The sequence below is a fragment of the Cornus florida genome, unplaced genomic scaffold (genome assembly GCF_030987335.1).
Source record: "Cornus florida cultivar Cherokee Brave unplaced genomic scaffold, ASM3098733v1 CherokeeBrave_3.0.0_Hap2_Chr01, whole genome shotgun sequence".
In the NCBI taxonomy this organism is placed as follows: domain Eukaryota; kingdom Viridiplantae; phylum Streptophyta; class Magnoliopsida; order Cornales; family Cornaceae; genus Cornus; species Cornus florida.
In genome coordinates, this window is record NW_026775571.1 from 116858056 (window position 1) to 116872643 (window position 14588).

At 35.9% G+C, this 14588-nt stretch overlaps 2 protein-coding genes across 3 annotated transcripts; one reads left to right on the top strand and one right to left on the bottom strand.

Annotated features, from left to right (window-relative positions):
• Positions 1-1234: 1234 nt before the first annotated feature.
• LOC132269424 (CASP-like protein 1C1) lies at positions 1235-2739 on the bottom strand. The gene is made up of 3 exons (XM_059770640.1): positions 2454-2739; positions 2236-2338; positions 1235-2134 (listed from the first exon to the last, which is right to left on the bottom strand). The coding sequence occupies exons 1-3, from the start codon at positions 2606-2608 to the stop codon at positions 1904-1906; spliced, it is 489 nt and encodes a 162-aa protein (XP_059626623.1). The 5' UTR covers positions 2609-2739; the 3' UTR covers positions 1235-1903.
• A 1349-nt stretch (positions 2740-4088) lies between these two features.
• Positions 4089-7524, top strand: LOC132316490 (early nodulin-75-like). Of its 2 annotated transcripts, none has more exons than XR_009483929.1 (4): positions 4089-4665; positions 5184-5281; positions 6242-6351; positions 7293-7524. XR_009483929.1 is itself a non-coding variant. In XM_059814965.1 (4 exons), exons 1-4 carry the CDS (start codon positions 4131-4133, stop codon positions 7362-7364), a joined length of 825 nt encoding a protein of 274 aa, XP_059670948.1. In that variant the 5' UTR covers positions 4092-4130; the 3' UTR covers positions 7365-7524. The 2 variants fall into 2 exon arrangements, 1 of the variants encoding a protein (XP_059670948.1); XM_059814965.1 differs by having other exon boundaries at positions 4092-4665; positions 5184-5291.
• The last annotated feature ends 7064 nt before the right edge of the window (positions 7525-14588 follow it).

Genomic DNA, 14588 nt, shown 5'->3' on the forward strand with positions numbered 1-14588 from the left:
AAAAAAGAAAAAGAAAAAAAGAAAGAAAGTAAGAAGACAACCCATGCATCCTAAAATTTCTTTAATTTCAATTCATTCCCTATCTAATTTTTGTTCGATTCCAATATATTAAGTTAATTACTTTTGGAGTAACAAAAAGTATGCATGTTTTCTTTCATGTTGGGATGGCAAAAATCTCCACTATAGCTAGCTCTGTCCCGCCCCACCCTATTCGAGAGTGATTTTGAAGAATCAATTATATAAATAGGGATAGAAATGAAGGCTCTTTTAAAAAATCCTTTTGGGACGGTTTCGAGGGATGGTTGGCCCACTTGTCCCGTCCCAATTATATTATAAATTTATTAAATTACTCTTACAAATTATAATATATTACTAAAATATGTCAAGTATATATATTAGCGACAACAAAATTTCCCATTCCGGCAAGGACCCGCCTCATTTGGGGCAAATTTGGAAAACTATTTATTCAGAACATAATATACAAAGGTCAAACTTTGTATATTTGTAATAACCATGTTTATGGATTTTTTTTTATTAGGTGCCTAAAATAGTAAAATGAAAGCAGAAGAATACAACGATAGAGACAAAAAAAAATAAAATAATAAAATATCCCTCAACAATCTTTACATTTATTTGATTCAAATCGCTCTTTCATTGTCTCCTTTATATTCAACTGTTAGTCTGTTAGCATTTATTTGTCTATTATCTATTAAACTATTTATTAATATACTGATGGCTTTGTTATGTGCAACATTTATTGTCCAATGTTAGCCATGGTCTATATGAAGAAAATGATAGCCCTCAAATTTGTTGCCTTTCTTTTTCTTGACGACTAAAATTTTTTCACATGCATTACAGCGTACAGGGCCTTCTCTCTTTCAAAGTTTGATCTGAAGTCAATCTCCTTTTATGTTTGTGTTTTCCTTGAAGTCAATTTCTTGGTTAATTAATTATAACTTGTTCATTTTTAGGCATTTGACAAATGCAAGCAATAAATTAGAAGACTATAATTAGCAATGGGATGAAATTTTCATGATAGTCATGCATGGAGGATTTGGATCTCCTATAATTTTTTTTCTCTCCAAGCCTCCATCCAAGTATCAAAACCATGCCACATCATCATTTGTGACGCATAGTGTTTGGTTTCACACACAATTTAATTCAAACAAAGATGACGATGATGTGTTGTTTTTGTTTTCCCCATAGTTTTAGACTTGAGTTTTTAGTTCGAAAAAAAAAAAAAAAAAAAAAAGAGAGAGAAGTGAAAAATCAAGACTTATAAAAAATTGTTTTGGAACCATTTTGGGTATTTACGTAAATATTTTGTTCCAAATTACCCATATATGGTGAGATTTAATTAAAGGTGAGTAATGAAATGAGGGAATTTAGCCCACCCAAGCTGGCTGCATTAAGAGTGACAAAAGTGACATGGATTGGTTCATAAAATGTAAAACACACTTTATATTTTTTAAGATACATCTGTTCATCTTAGATTTAGAGAGATTGATTAAACTCAGAATCAACTGCACATACAATGAATACAAAAAAATAAAAATAATAAAAAAAAATTACAAATTAAAAGCCCAACTAATACAATACTACTTTTCTCTTGCATTTGTATAATCAAACTCTTGCACGCTTAATTAAATTACATAATGATAGACAAAATTAGTTATAAAGTTGAAACATAGTACATTCATGCTCAAGAAAAAGGATACTAATTTAGAGTTTCAAAGTTCACAATTGTTACCGATTTATGTGGGTAGGAGATCATGATTACATCAATTCTCACTCACATAAAATTAATAGTCGGATTTGTGACTTTTGGACTTTCAACATTACTCTAAGAAAAATTAAGGATCTCCTTAAAACAAGGGAGAAAAATTAAAGGAGGTTTTGTTGTCTACGGTTTTAAAGTGAGAAGATTAACGACACCGTGAAGAGAATAGAGAAGCAGCAGAAAGTAAATTACTGAAGCAACGAAACCGGCGATGAGAGCTCCGGTGACATGGTCACAGAACTTTGGAACTTGCCCACAAATGGGTAGCCAACCAGCATGAGAATTGCCATTCTTGCCCACATTACCTATTGCCAAAGCAGCTGATATGCTTGAAATGAGCAATGATGATATAACCTAAAGAAGATTAGAGGGAAAAAAAACAGGAAATAAAAACCACTTTCAAATAATTATAGAATTAAAATAGGAATGAAAAAGAAAAAAAAATGGTTAATTACCAAATCCAAGACCAATACAAAGCGCCAAAGTGAAGTCTTGGAAGGAAGAAAGAGAACTATAAGGCCATAGCCGCTTGCAATTGCATTTATGATCATGAAATACCTATAACAGAAATTTTAGTAGTAGAAGAATAAGAAGAAAATAAAAATAGTAAGCATGATTTATGTTGTATGACAATGTTTCTGAGGAATTAAAAAAAAAAAAAAAAAAAACTTACTTAAATGTGGGAGAATTGTTGTATTTGGCTTGGAATGACATGTTCAAGACCTTGGCGGAGTCGTGGCTGGTGACCATGACAATGGTTGCAGAGATGGTTGCAGCCAAGGCTAAGAGCCTGAGAAGAAAAGTAAGAAACTTCTTGGCCTTAGTCATGGAGATTAGCTAGCTTCAATGGACAATGGGTGTAATGGGAAATTGAAAAATGAAGAAGAGAGGGACAAATGAGGCTTTAAATGTCAAACAAAGCAATACATAAATTGTGTGGCAAAGAATGGTAGGGTAAGAGAAATGGTGTGTTAGGAAAGACAGATAAAGGAAGGTGAACTAGTGAGTGTTCTTTCCAATTTCATAGGACATTTTGTTTGGTAGTGAATCCAGTGAAGGGACAGAACTCCTGTGCAATATCACAATAAATCAGACTTATTTTTTAGGGGTTATATTAATAGATAGATTGTGTGATTTATTTATTGTTTATTACACGTGTAGTGTTGATGTTGTTGCATGGGAGATTGGTGCCTCTAGAACCATTGACCTTTTGGGGGAATGAAACTAAGTATGCAATTGTCAGTTCAACTACCCATCACTTGAATTTGTACGTCTCTCACCAGCTTTAATTACGTGGACCTTGAATGCAATTTCTCCTGCGAATGGGAGGAAGTGCCCTTTCCCAGATATGGGTAGTTGTATGTCAATTTGAAGAGCCAGAAATTTAGGTAAACACTAATTCCAGTAAAAAACAAACACTTAAGTATTGCATATAGTAGTAATATTTGTGATTTTAGCATAATAATCTACCTAATTATTGCAAATAGTAAGCCAATAGAGTACCACCACATCACATAAGGAAAACATTTCCCAAAAGAAGAAAAAAATTTGGCTTTTTGAGTAGTTCACGGTGATTGCAAATGCCCCCACAAGTTAGGTGTTAGAAATTACACATCAAATCGGGACAAAGAAACTTATATGGGGTGTGTATTCAATACTATTTAATCGTTTAAATTTTTAAGTTAGAAAGCAAATAACCCTATAATGATATTAATGAGTAATATCTTTATCAAAATATTTTTCCTCTCATTTTGGATGGTTTGGGAAATTTGACAAATTAAGGACTTGCTTAGTTTGTAACCATGAAAACGATTTTTCATTCTCAGAAAATGGAAAAGTGCACAAAAAAAACTCTGCTTGATTCAGTTTTCTGAAAGTTGTACAAAAAAACTATGCTTTGGTTCAGTTTTCTGAAAATTGTTTTGTGAAAACTCAATTATAAAAATGCTTATTTTAGAGAACAATCTTTGATAGTTCTCTGATAACTGTTATCTGTTTTCTAAATTTCTAAAAATTATTTTCTGAGTTACAAACCAAACATGACCTAAGTTTTCCGGTTGAGGTCTTCATGCCCCATTCTCTGGGTTGGTGGGTTGTGTGTGGCAACTCCAGCTCTCACTGTTACGAGGCCAGCCCAAGTTGATAACTTGATATATAATTGGGTTTTCCAAGGTCAGCGTTGATATAATTGGTCCGTTTGGATAATTGGGTTTTAGTTTAAAAGGCCAGCCCAAGTTAGTATAACAAATGGACTGGTTGGTCCAAATTGGGTTTTAGGAGGCAAGCCCAAGTTAGTTCAGCTCGGTTTGGCTTAATTTACAGCTCTCACAGGGAAGAGAGAGGAGAGAGAATGGAGATCAAACAAGAAGCAGAAGACGACGAAGGGCCGCCGCCCGGTTGGCAGTCCATCCCTCCGGCCCAATCGCCACAACAAATGGTGGAAGACGAAGAAGAAGGGCCACCCCCCGGGTGGCAGTCCATCCCTCCGGCGCAACTGCCGCCGCCACAACAAAAAGTGGAAGAAGACGAGGAAGAAGACGAAGAAGGGCCGCCGCCCGGGTGGCAGTCCATCCCTCCCGCGCAACATCCGCCGGCGCAGCGGAAGGTGGAAGAAGAAGAAGAAGAAGAAGAAGAAGAAGGGCCTCCGCCTGGCTGGCAGTCCAACACTCCGGCGAAACCGCCGCAGCCAAAGGTGGAAGAAAAAGAAGAAGAAGAAGAAGAAGAAGGGCCTCCTCCTGGATGGCAATCGATTCCAGCTCAACCTCCGCCGCCGCAACATAAAGTCAAAGACGAATACGAAGACGAAGGGCCACCACCCGGATGGCAATCTATTGCTCCACCACAATCAGTGCCGCCGCCACCATCACTACCAGGGATTCCCTCAGGTGAATCTTCTTTACCACCAGAGACATATTTAATCTGTATCTGTTTTTACCACAAAGCATTTGCTTGAGTTGTTCAAGTCCCATTTGGGACCTAAATTTTAAATACCTAAAAATTGCCAAATCCTAAGATTTAAATTTTGCAAAAACAATGCACCCTTAATAAAAAAAATTAAAAAAAAAAAAAAAAAACCAGAGACATAGTAGTTGAATTGCTAAAACAAATCTTCAACTTTATGCAGTATCAAATTAGTCAGTGCTTTTGGCCAACAAGAGAAGAAACTAAAATTTGGAACTGTGTTTGACTCGATGGATTTCCTTTAAATTTACAACCTAATATCTCTTACAATTTTCATTCTTCTGCACATATGTTTTTCATTGGTCATTGTATTTTAATATATATATTTTATTTTTATTTGTTGATTACTTAGATGGCATTATCGAACTCTAAATGCATTCAAAACAATGATTTAGTATTTTAAGTGTCTTCTCACCCAGTGAGGCATGTAATTTCACTGCAGAAATGGCTCAAATGGTTTGTGGTTCTTGTCGCCAATTGCTTTCTTACCAGCGAGAAGCCAAACATGTTCAGTGCTCATGCTGTCAGACTGTCAATTTGGTACTACAAGGTTTCATTCATCCTTCTCTCTTTCCTTCTTTTTAATCTGAGACCTATTTCCCTGGTTGTTTAGCAGTCCAGATTCTAATTACTTTAGTTCTATAAACATTACAGAATGAATTTTCTTAAAAGATGTGTCTTAATTATATTGTTACAATGTTGATGAAAGATAGAGCCCTAGATAGATTAAATCACATATCTATATCTTGCCATATAAAGTTCTCTTGTTTTATGCAACGACACTTGTAAATCCACTCCAACTTGCTGCTTATCTGGCCTATGAACGAGCTTCGTGGTACCTGTTATTGTTATCACATATTTGCCGCATCAGGAATTCCATTCCATTTGGCCACCATAAATCCTTAGATTTCCAATTCTTATACTAGCACATAACTTACACTTAGTGCTCTGACAGGTATGATACATTCATGTGTCATCCATATGTATACATATTTTTTCTCATTGTTAATTCATGTCAAATATCAAGTTCAACAGTAATGAAGTCTTGACTTTTACATAAAATTTCAATTTTATATCTACATTCTTGCATAGATATGAATTCAATACTCATCTTCATTTCTTTCCCCTGTAATTTTACTACGGACCTATCTCATAGCCAACATGACACAAGATCCCACATATTATTCTTGCAAGAGAAAACAAAGGACCAAGAATATGGTGAATATCTTGCTGTACTTGATTCTGTAATATCTGATATATACTCGGTATCACCAAGCCACAAGACACGAGACCAGATTTTGAATTCAAAAGTGCAGGCAAGGCTTCATTTATAATGAAAATGATGGTAAATATTTGTCCTTACATACACAACACTAAAATGGAAATACCATCTGTCTCTTGGCCAGTTCAGTTGCTCTCTCCTTCTGCACTGCAAATAGCTTGTCTATTTTTAAGCAAAGGTTTTTTTCCACTAAATTTTCTAACCTTCCACTTTTGTAGCTCATCAAGTTGGACAAGTTAAGTGCGGAAGTTGTGCAGTGCTGCTAATGTACCCATATGGAGCACAATCAGTTAGGTGTTCCTCTTGCCGTTTTGTGACAGAAATTGGAGTATGTGAACTATTCCTTGCAAATATATATAGATATTGCCTATTTGCCTCTGTTAAATTTTTAGCCTTCATACATAGATTGCTGCTATTCAAATTCCTAGTCTAAAATAATTACCAAGGGACTGAGGATTTTGTAGATTAAGTTAAGAATACCTTTTTTTTTTTGTTCTTTTGAAAGTTTAAGCAAACACACACACCCACGATATATTTTTGCCCCCACCAAGACTTCACTCAATGTCCCCAAAGGGAGAGGAGAGCTTATACCATCTAGGCTATAGCATATTGGTTCATGTTAAGAATACTTGCATGCGACTGTCATGGCATTCCATCTTGATGCCCATTTTCTTCCAAATCAGTACCATGCCAGAACTTGATTGATAATAGTGTTGGCCTGTTGGGTTTTATCAATGAAGATGGACCAAAGAACTTGCCTAGCTCAGCTGTGTAATTTTGAAGTTTTCTTTGAACTGATCCAATTATATAGACCAAATAGATATTTCATGTTCCTATCAATTTGTGCATGCGATGTGTTTTATATTTCTAGACGCGCATACATTTTGGGTGTCTGCATATATAAGATAAAAAGTTTGGATTTGTGGATGCTTCTGAAATAAATGGTCTGAAGTATGATATCATCCAACAGTTTTACTGCAAAGTTGTCACAGATGATGTGCAAATTTAGTTAGATACTATACATAAAAATTGTTATGGAACATCTTGCACTTCACTTGTAGATTAATGATTATTATGAGAAAGTATAATGTATTTGGAATAATGATATTTAATGGCATGTTCTTGAACATGTATACCATAATACACATTTTGAGACCTTCAAAGATAAAATTATAATTGTTTATGTTTTATCTTCAATCTTTTTATTTCAAGATGTTCTCTATTCGATCAAATTAGTGACATTGACTGTGTTTCTTGTGAATTTTGTAGGTGCACAACAGGCGACCTCCTCTGTCTGCGCAACAGAGTCGTAGATTTCCTCGTGCCAACCCTGTTCACTAGACTTCTTATATTTAATATTTGTACAGGTTGAAACAAAATGATTGAATTTAATTTGACAGAGATTTGTTGTATCATCCTCGTATCTATCTTACTGGTTGTCATGATTACCCTGCTACGAACATTAAACCCTTTCTATGGAATGTATTTATGGATTTTATTATGTGATGAGAGTTGGGAAAAGGGTAGACCAGCTGCAAGTTTTACTTCTTACCTGATCATTCAAAAGTCAAGACTCCCTTCTCTCTTCAACCTCCTAAAAAGGGGCATATAATATACATGTGGCTTCCGTCTGTCACACTTGCATGAAAGGAGATGATGCAATAGAGTTCGTAGTATCTGTTTTTTGGTTGCGAGTATGATCAGGTGCTGTTGAAGTGGCTTGCTGATGTCTATAATTGTAATTTTATTTTTTTTCAGTGCATGTGCTTCAAACAAATGAAGAATACTGTTTTTTTTTTTTTTTTTTTTTTTTTTTTGGAATCAATTATTTTAGGATTTGGAAAAGGAATCAAAATTAGAGTAGGGATTGGAATTAATGAAATTCCATTTATTACATGTTTGGAACAAATTGGATTTAAAATAGGATTTGAAGGGCTTTTATTAATTTTGGACAAATAACACCCTTATAGTTTATTTTGGTATATAATTCCGTTAAGTTTGAAAAAATGAATAAATGACTTATATTGGGTATATAAGTCCGTTAAGTTTGAAAAAATGAGCAAAGAAGGGAATTAGAGAATTAGACCAAACAATACTACCCCCAGTATCCTGGGAGTGTCTATATGTCCAAATTTCGAACCTTACCACCTTTATTATTATCCTCAACTTATCCTGCTCTTACATTGTGGGGCCGGAGTGCGTAGCCGAGAGTTTACTTGGTAGCTACAAGTTTAAATGACGGATAGTTGCGAGAATTCCTACGTCATCAAAAAAATAAATTACTACTCTCTGTAAACATCTCTCCCACCTCTTTCAATTTTCATACTGAAATGCGTTATATTGACTGGTCTTGCTCAAATAAATGGCTCTACATCTATGACCGCCAAACAAGTACAGTAGTTTCTGAAGCCACAATTAAGAAAAGCATAATTAGTAACCATATGAGTAGCTGATTGCCATATAAGCACTTAGTAATTGCTTTCATATTAGACACAAGAACAGCTGTTTCATTTCAAAATGCTAACTTAAGCTGAAGTGAACAGATTATCAGATACATAAGTAGATATGGGATCATTCACAAAATGAATTCACATATGAAGCACTATGAATCAATCACGTATATTATACTTCACTCTAGAAGTAATAACGTATTTGCTTTTCACAATTTTATATCCACGTAGATACCGTGACACAAATGCTGAAAAGAGCCGCCAAGTACGTGGAGGCCCATGTGTGCGCAATTGAGAGTATCATCAGTTACTAATAACATCTTTGAATGCTAATTAGTCCTAATAATTAGAGAAGTCTAACATCAAATTTTCAAACAATCTGAAGCTGATAAAGCAGATTAGCCAATTTGTACAACTCTATTTCAAAGTATTCTTTTGAGATATCAAATCAAACACAGAAACCAACTGTAGATTAATATACCAATTTTGGGCCAAATTATACAAAATTAGTAAGTTAAGAGCAAATTATTATTATTATTATTTTTTTTAAGTTAAACCCGAAGTGTCAGGGTTTTTAAGTCCCCTCGACAACTCAACTAATTTTTGAGGATCTAGAAAAGTGCCCTAATCCGAGTTGGGTAAGTCACATGGAAGCTAGATATAAAGAACACTCGGGACTCGATCCCCGAACCTTGGTTTGCTAACCTCCAAAAACTTAATTTTCAAAAAATACATTAAAATAAATTATTAATAAACGCAATATTTGAATACATTTAGCTTTTACATAATCCGACATTGAAAGCTATATGTGAATACAGGCGTATATTGCATACATATAAATAAATCAAATCTGCCAGAATCACCTTGAAATCGTCTATTCATTCTTCTGCCGTCGGTTCTTTTGCGGTTTCTCTTTGATCTGGTGTAGCACCGACAAAATCCCTATGATCAATTTTAAACGAATTTAAATCACAAGATTCAAAGACGAGTCAAACTGCAGAAGAACCTCGGCTAGTAAACAGAAACATGAAGACGAGCTTGGAGAGATCTGGCATCAAAATCGTCTTCAATGATCCAGCAGACCTCTTAGGATCCACACGTGTGAGGAATATGGACCTTCTGATGCAGTACAGCAAGTGCAGAGGATCCACTCTCTGTGGACTGATCAGACCTTCACATTTTGCGCCTGAGAGATTAGGCTATTTCGCGCTCAATTTATTAAATTCAAATTACACTCAACTTGTTCGGAAATCAAAACAGCTTATATAAACGTAGTCCTGTATCATCCACTCTCACAACCTCTCCATATAAACCCTAGAATCCTCTCTATACACTTCATTCTCTCATTTCCTACGTTCTCTCTCTAACTCTGTTTCATCTCCATTTGCTTTCGCTATGGCTGAGAATGTGATGAATCGAGACCTGGCCGTGGAAGAAGACAGTGTGATGGCGTTCAATCAACATCAACCTCTGGCGGTGGATGATTCTGTGATTGAAGTCGATCAACAGAGTGCGATTGAGGAAGATCAAGTTGATGAAGTGGATCAAGCTGTAGTCAATGACGAGCATGGTAGCTCTCTACATCCATCCTTTCGTATTCAAAATTTTATTCAATATAATTGTAACTAATTTGATAATTACATAAATTTGAAGATGTTTAGAATCTGAAAACAATTAATCAAAATTAGTAAGTTAACAAACAAGATGTGTCGATCGACCTCAGCCAAAGTGCTAGATGTAGGACCATGCAATCTTCTATTTCTTTCTTGCCAAATAGACCATAAGCCAGCAATAAAGAGAGTGTGCATCAGTTTACTTGGCTGATGTAAAAACCAATTCAATAAACTATCCACTGTGGTTGCGTTTGAAAAAATCATCCTCCATCCTAGTGTATCATCCAACCACGTCCAAAAATTCCTTGAAAAGGTACAATCCACAAATACGTGATCTCTAGTATCTATAGCTTGAAAACAGAGTGAACATATTGGAGCCAAACTTACATTTCTCTTCTGCAAATTATACATAGATGGCAAGCTGTCTTGAAAAAGAAATACTCCATGGACAGACCAGTGAGGTCTCGCTTTTCCCCAACAAACTTTATACCAATCAACCTCTGAGTGTACGGCTCTACAGCCCTGCCAAGCAATCTTGAAACTAAAATTGCATCCATCCCAAGTTAATCTGTCCGGCCTATCAGTTATAGGCTGTGTTTGTAAAAAATCACAAATAGGTTTAAAAATGTCATCTTGCAGCAAATCAAAATTCCAATCTCCATTAACTGTAAGACAAGCCAATGGCGAATCCCAGGAAAACCCCAGCCTTCGAACCACTCTATGACCAAATTTCTGCAACATTGATTCACCCTCACACCAAGGATCAGTCAGTATTTTGAAGAGATGACCAGTACCAACAGAAAATTTAACCTTATTCTTCATTAAATCTCTAACACTAAGCAAGTTCTTCCACAAGATTGAATGAGTGACCTTAGGAACTGCATTCCAGAAAGAGGAACATGAAGTGTACCTGGAGTGAAACCAAGATACCCAAAGCCTGTCCTTGCTTAACAAGAAATCCCAAGCCAAAACGCATTGAGATGTAACCTGCAAATCCTTCAATTTTCTAATGCCCAGACCTCCTTCAGCTTTTGGTCTACACATCAAATCCCAGCTCATGAGATGCATCTTTTTAAAATTATCCTTGCTGCCCCAGACAAAGTCTCTACACATTCTTTGAATTTGATTAATGACAGCAATTGGTAATTGAAAAACACTGCTTCAGTGTAGGCAAATAGGAGTTAAAACAGTCTTGACCAATTCAACTTTACCTGCTACTGATAATAGTCTAGTACTCCAATCAGTGAGCTTTTTAGAAATTTTATCCAGAAGAACATTACAATGGGATCTCTTAAGTCCAGAGGAACATAAAGGAATTCCCAGGTATTTTAGAGGAAGCATTTCTTCTTTACATTGAAGTATATCCAAGACAGCTCTTTTCCTTCTAACAGATTTGGAGAAGATGACACTACTCTTACTATAATTAACTTGCAGTCCGGGGGCAGCTCCAAAAACCTGAAATATCTCCTGAATAGATCTAGCATTTGAAATTGAGGCTTTGCAAGTAATCAACAGATCATCTGCAAAAAAGGTGTGACAGGTTGTAGAGTGAGCCTTTAGAGCAGTATAGGATAATTGAATCTTCCCATTGCACACAGCTGTATTGAGTAGATGGGAGAATTGATCAGCTACCAAAGTAAAAAGAAGGGGAGAGAGAGGACAACCCTGTCTCAATCCTTTCGAAGGCTGTATGAAACCTGTAGGAGAACCATTCAGTAAAATTGAGTACCTTGTGGAGTGAAAAAAAGTTGAAATCCAAGATAACCAATTTGAACTGAAACCAGCAGCAGTCAAAATTTTCAGAAGGAAACTCCAGGAAACAGAATCAAAAGCTTTTGAAATATCTGCCTTCAAAGCCATAATGGGATGTTTAGATCTAAAATCACTCACCATCTCATGACCCATAATTATAGCATCCTGAATTTTTCTGCCTTTTATAAAAACATTTTGCTCCATGCTTACTAGATTAGGTAGAACCAAAGATAAACGAGCAGCAAGAATTTTAAAAATAATTTTATAAATCATTGAGCCACATAATTCTGAAAATTGCTTTTTAATAGATCATTATGTCAATTAACCTACATAATACGCTCATAATTTTATGTTTGCTTTTAATACAGATGTCCGTATTAATATTCCTGAGGTTGCAATTCCTGCACTCAATGGGCTAGCCGCACGAAACCCCAGGGTGAACCTTTTCATGGCTACACAGACAGTAATAGTTTCGGGGAATTTCTTTATTGCTATGATATCTTATCTGATAAATGACAAGGAAATTCAACATTTGACCACACCTGTGATTGTTTTTGGGTTCTTTATGGCTGCCCTTGCTGGCTCAATCGTACTTCTACCGTTGCTTGGTTGCATCATGGTCATATGGAGTAGAATGGGTTACACCCCATGGATACTGTCTCTCCTAGCTTTTGTTGTAAAGCAGGTCATTCAATTTCTGTTTGAAGAGGCGGAAATTTTCCATTTTCTTCTGGGATACTTTTCCCTCACTGTCATCGGAGTGAATTTCCTACTCTTCTACAGAGATGCATTTTATCTCCTAAAAATCCTTGGTGCCATCTTTGGAAGTGCTTCCACAAAGTGTTTTATGGATCTCCTGATGAAGAAAAAGACTTCTAAAGGTGAAGAGATGGACAAATCAGTCAGCATCGAAATTGCTTTATTGTATGGCTTCGCATCAGTGAGCTGCTGCTTGCTCGTTGTATGTCTTTCTCACTGTTAATTATTTAATGATCCTAATTGAGTTTGACCAAATGTGAAGGCTTGGGAATGCTGCCCTCCATAACGCTTGTGGATGACGCTTGATAGATGAGCCATTACAACGAATTTTCTAAATCGAGCTTTGCTATATCAGAGGCTCTTCTAATCCCAAAACCACATTCTCTTTAGGTCTAGTTACCTTAGACCATTTCACAAGACGTAATTTTCTAGCTTTATCTTTGCAACCCAAACAAAGCCCTTAAACAATCTTTCCACCACTGCAATAGTTTTAGCAGGCACCTTGAAGGAAGCACACCAATAATATAGGAATGAAGACAGTTCTTTGTCAATTCCCCCTTCCAGCCAAAGAAAGATTTAAGGCCCCACAACCATTTATTTTGTTAGAGATCTTATCTATCATCTCACTACCATCCCTATGTCTCAATCCATTATCCACCATAACCAGACCAAGGTAAGTAATAGGAAGCTGACCTTGTTTCATCTTTAGAATTCGGAGTAGACCAGTAGTCTTTTGGACAGATTTAGTTACAATGACTTGGCTCTTCTCATAACTAACTTTGAGCCCAGAATAATGATGAAATTGTTTCAGCAATGCAATTAGGAGATCTAAAGCTAGCATTTGCAATAATAATAAGATCATCTGCATCTGCATAAAATTAATTAGAGAATGTCAGGCCAGCCTTTACCACATATTCACAGCACTGCAATTACCATTTTCAACCTCCCATCATAGCAGACTCCTTAGAGAAATTTAGCTTTACAGTATTTTGTGTATAAGGCATGAATCTGTATGAATGGTGCTGGACTTGCCTGTTTTGTACACCTTTGGTATGCCTAGTCTTTGACTCTTTGCATGCTAAGAACCATGGTTGGTTGTGTATGATGTACTTTAATCCCTGTTGTTATGTTCTCTTGGAAGTGATCTGGTTGGTAGAACTTTATCGTCAAATGGTTCTCTCATATTTTTGTATGATTGTTTACACAAAACAATGCTCACTTTGTTCAACATCACTCTAATTACAGCAGTAAAAGCCCCTTTGTTACGATTATGTTATGAAGAAGTGTATTATGCACTGTTGTTACAAAATATTTTATGGTCTTCTCACCAGTGATTGTTGTCACCTCTCTGTCATCTCATTATTTTCTTGCTCTAGTAAATCAACCACTTTCTTGGACTGTTCTACTCATATTCTCTTCCTATTTGGGTTACAATCTTTTGTTTTGATATTAGTTTTTCTAGAGGTGATTTTTCAGCCTTTTAAGTTCTATAAACCTTGTATTATTGGTTATATGATAAACACAAAAAATTTCTGAAATATCTTGAGATAGTTCTGCTTAAATCAGGGGTTTGATTTTTTTTCATTGCCAACCACTGGGCTGAATTGTTGGAATGCTAAAGTGATATGCTTTCTGTTTATAATCTATTTCATTTTAACTCATTTTGGTATCTTATAGTACATGGTCATGTGAATGAACATTTGCATATATATGCTTCTTGATATGCAATGACGCATTTCTTGGTTTGTGATGGTGGGTTCGACGTGTGATCTACTTTTGACATCTGCCAAGCCCTATTTTTTTAATTAATTTATCTTACATCTTTCTTTTTAGTTTATTGACGGAGGAGGCCATCACCCTGCTCATAGTCTCTCTGAAGCAGTTCAGTACCTGAGGGAGACTATTACAGCAGGTTTTCGTTCTATTATGGGGGGTGATGCTCAGTCAACGGTGGAGGGTACTCAGTCTAATGTGGAGGATACCGGTTAGTA

Bases quoted from the DNA above. Each gene is read 5' to 3' on its own strand.
- LOC132269424 (XM_059770640.1), bottom strand. From the start codon at position 2,608: ATGACTAAGGCCAAGAAGTTTCTTACTTTTCTTCTCAGGCTCTTAGCC. The intron at 2,339-2,453 runs GTAAGTTTTTTT...TTTCTGTTATAG, and splicing joins AACAATTCTCCCACATTTAA to GTATTTCATGATCATAAATG. The intron at 2,135-2,235 runs GTAATTAACCAT...AATCTTCTTTAG, and splicing joins TTGTATTGGTCTTGGATTTG to GTTATATCATCATTGCTCAT.
- LOC132316490 (XM_059814965.1), top strand. From the start codon at position 4,131: ATGGAGATCAAACAAGAAGCAGAAGACGACGAAGGGCCGCCGCCCGGT. The intron at 4,666-5,183 runs GTGAATCTTCTT...ATTTCACTGCAG, and splicing joins ACTACCAGGGATTCCCTCAG to AAATGGCTCAAATGGTTTGT. The intron at 5,292-6,241 runs GTTTCATTCATC...CCACTTTTGTAG, and splicing joins TGTCAATTTGGTACTACAAG to CTCATCAAGTTGGACAAGTT.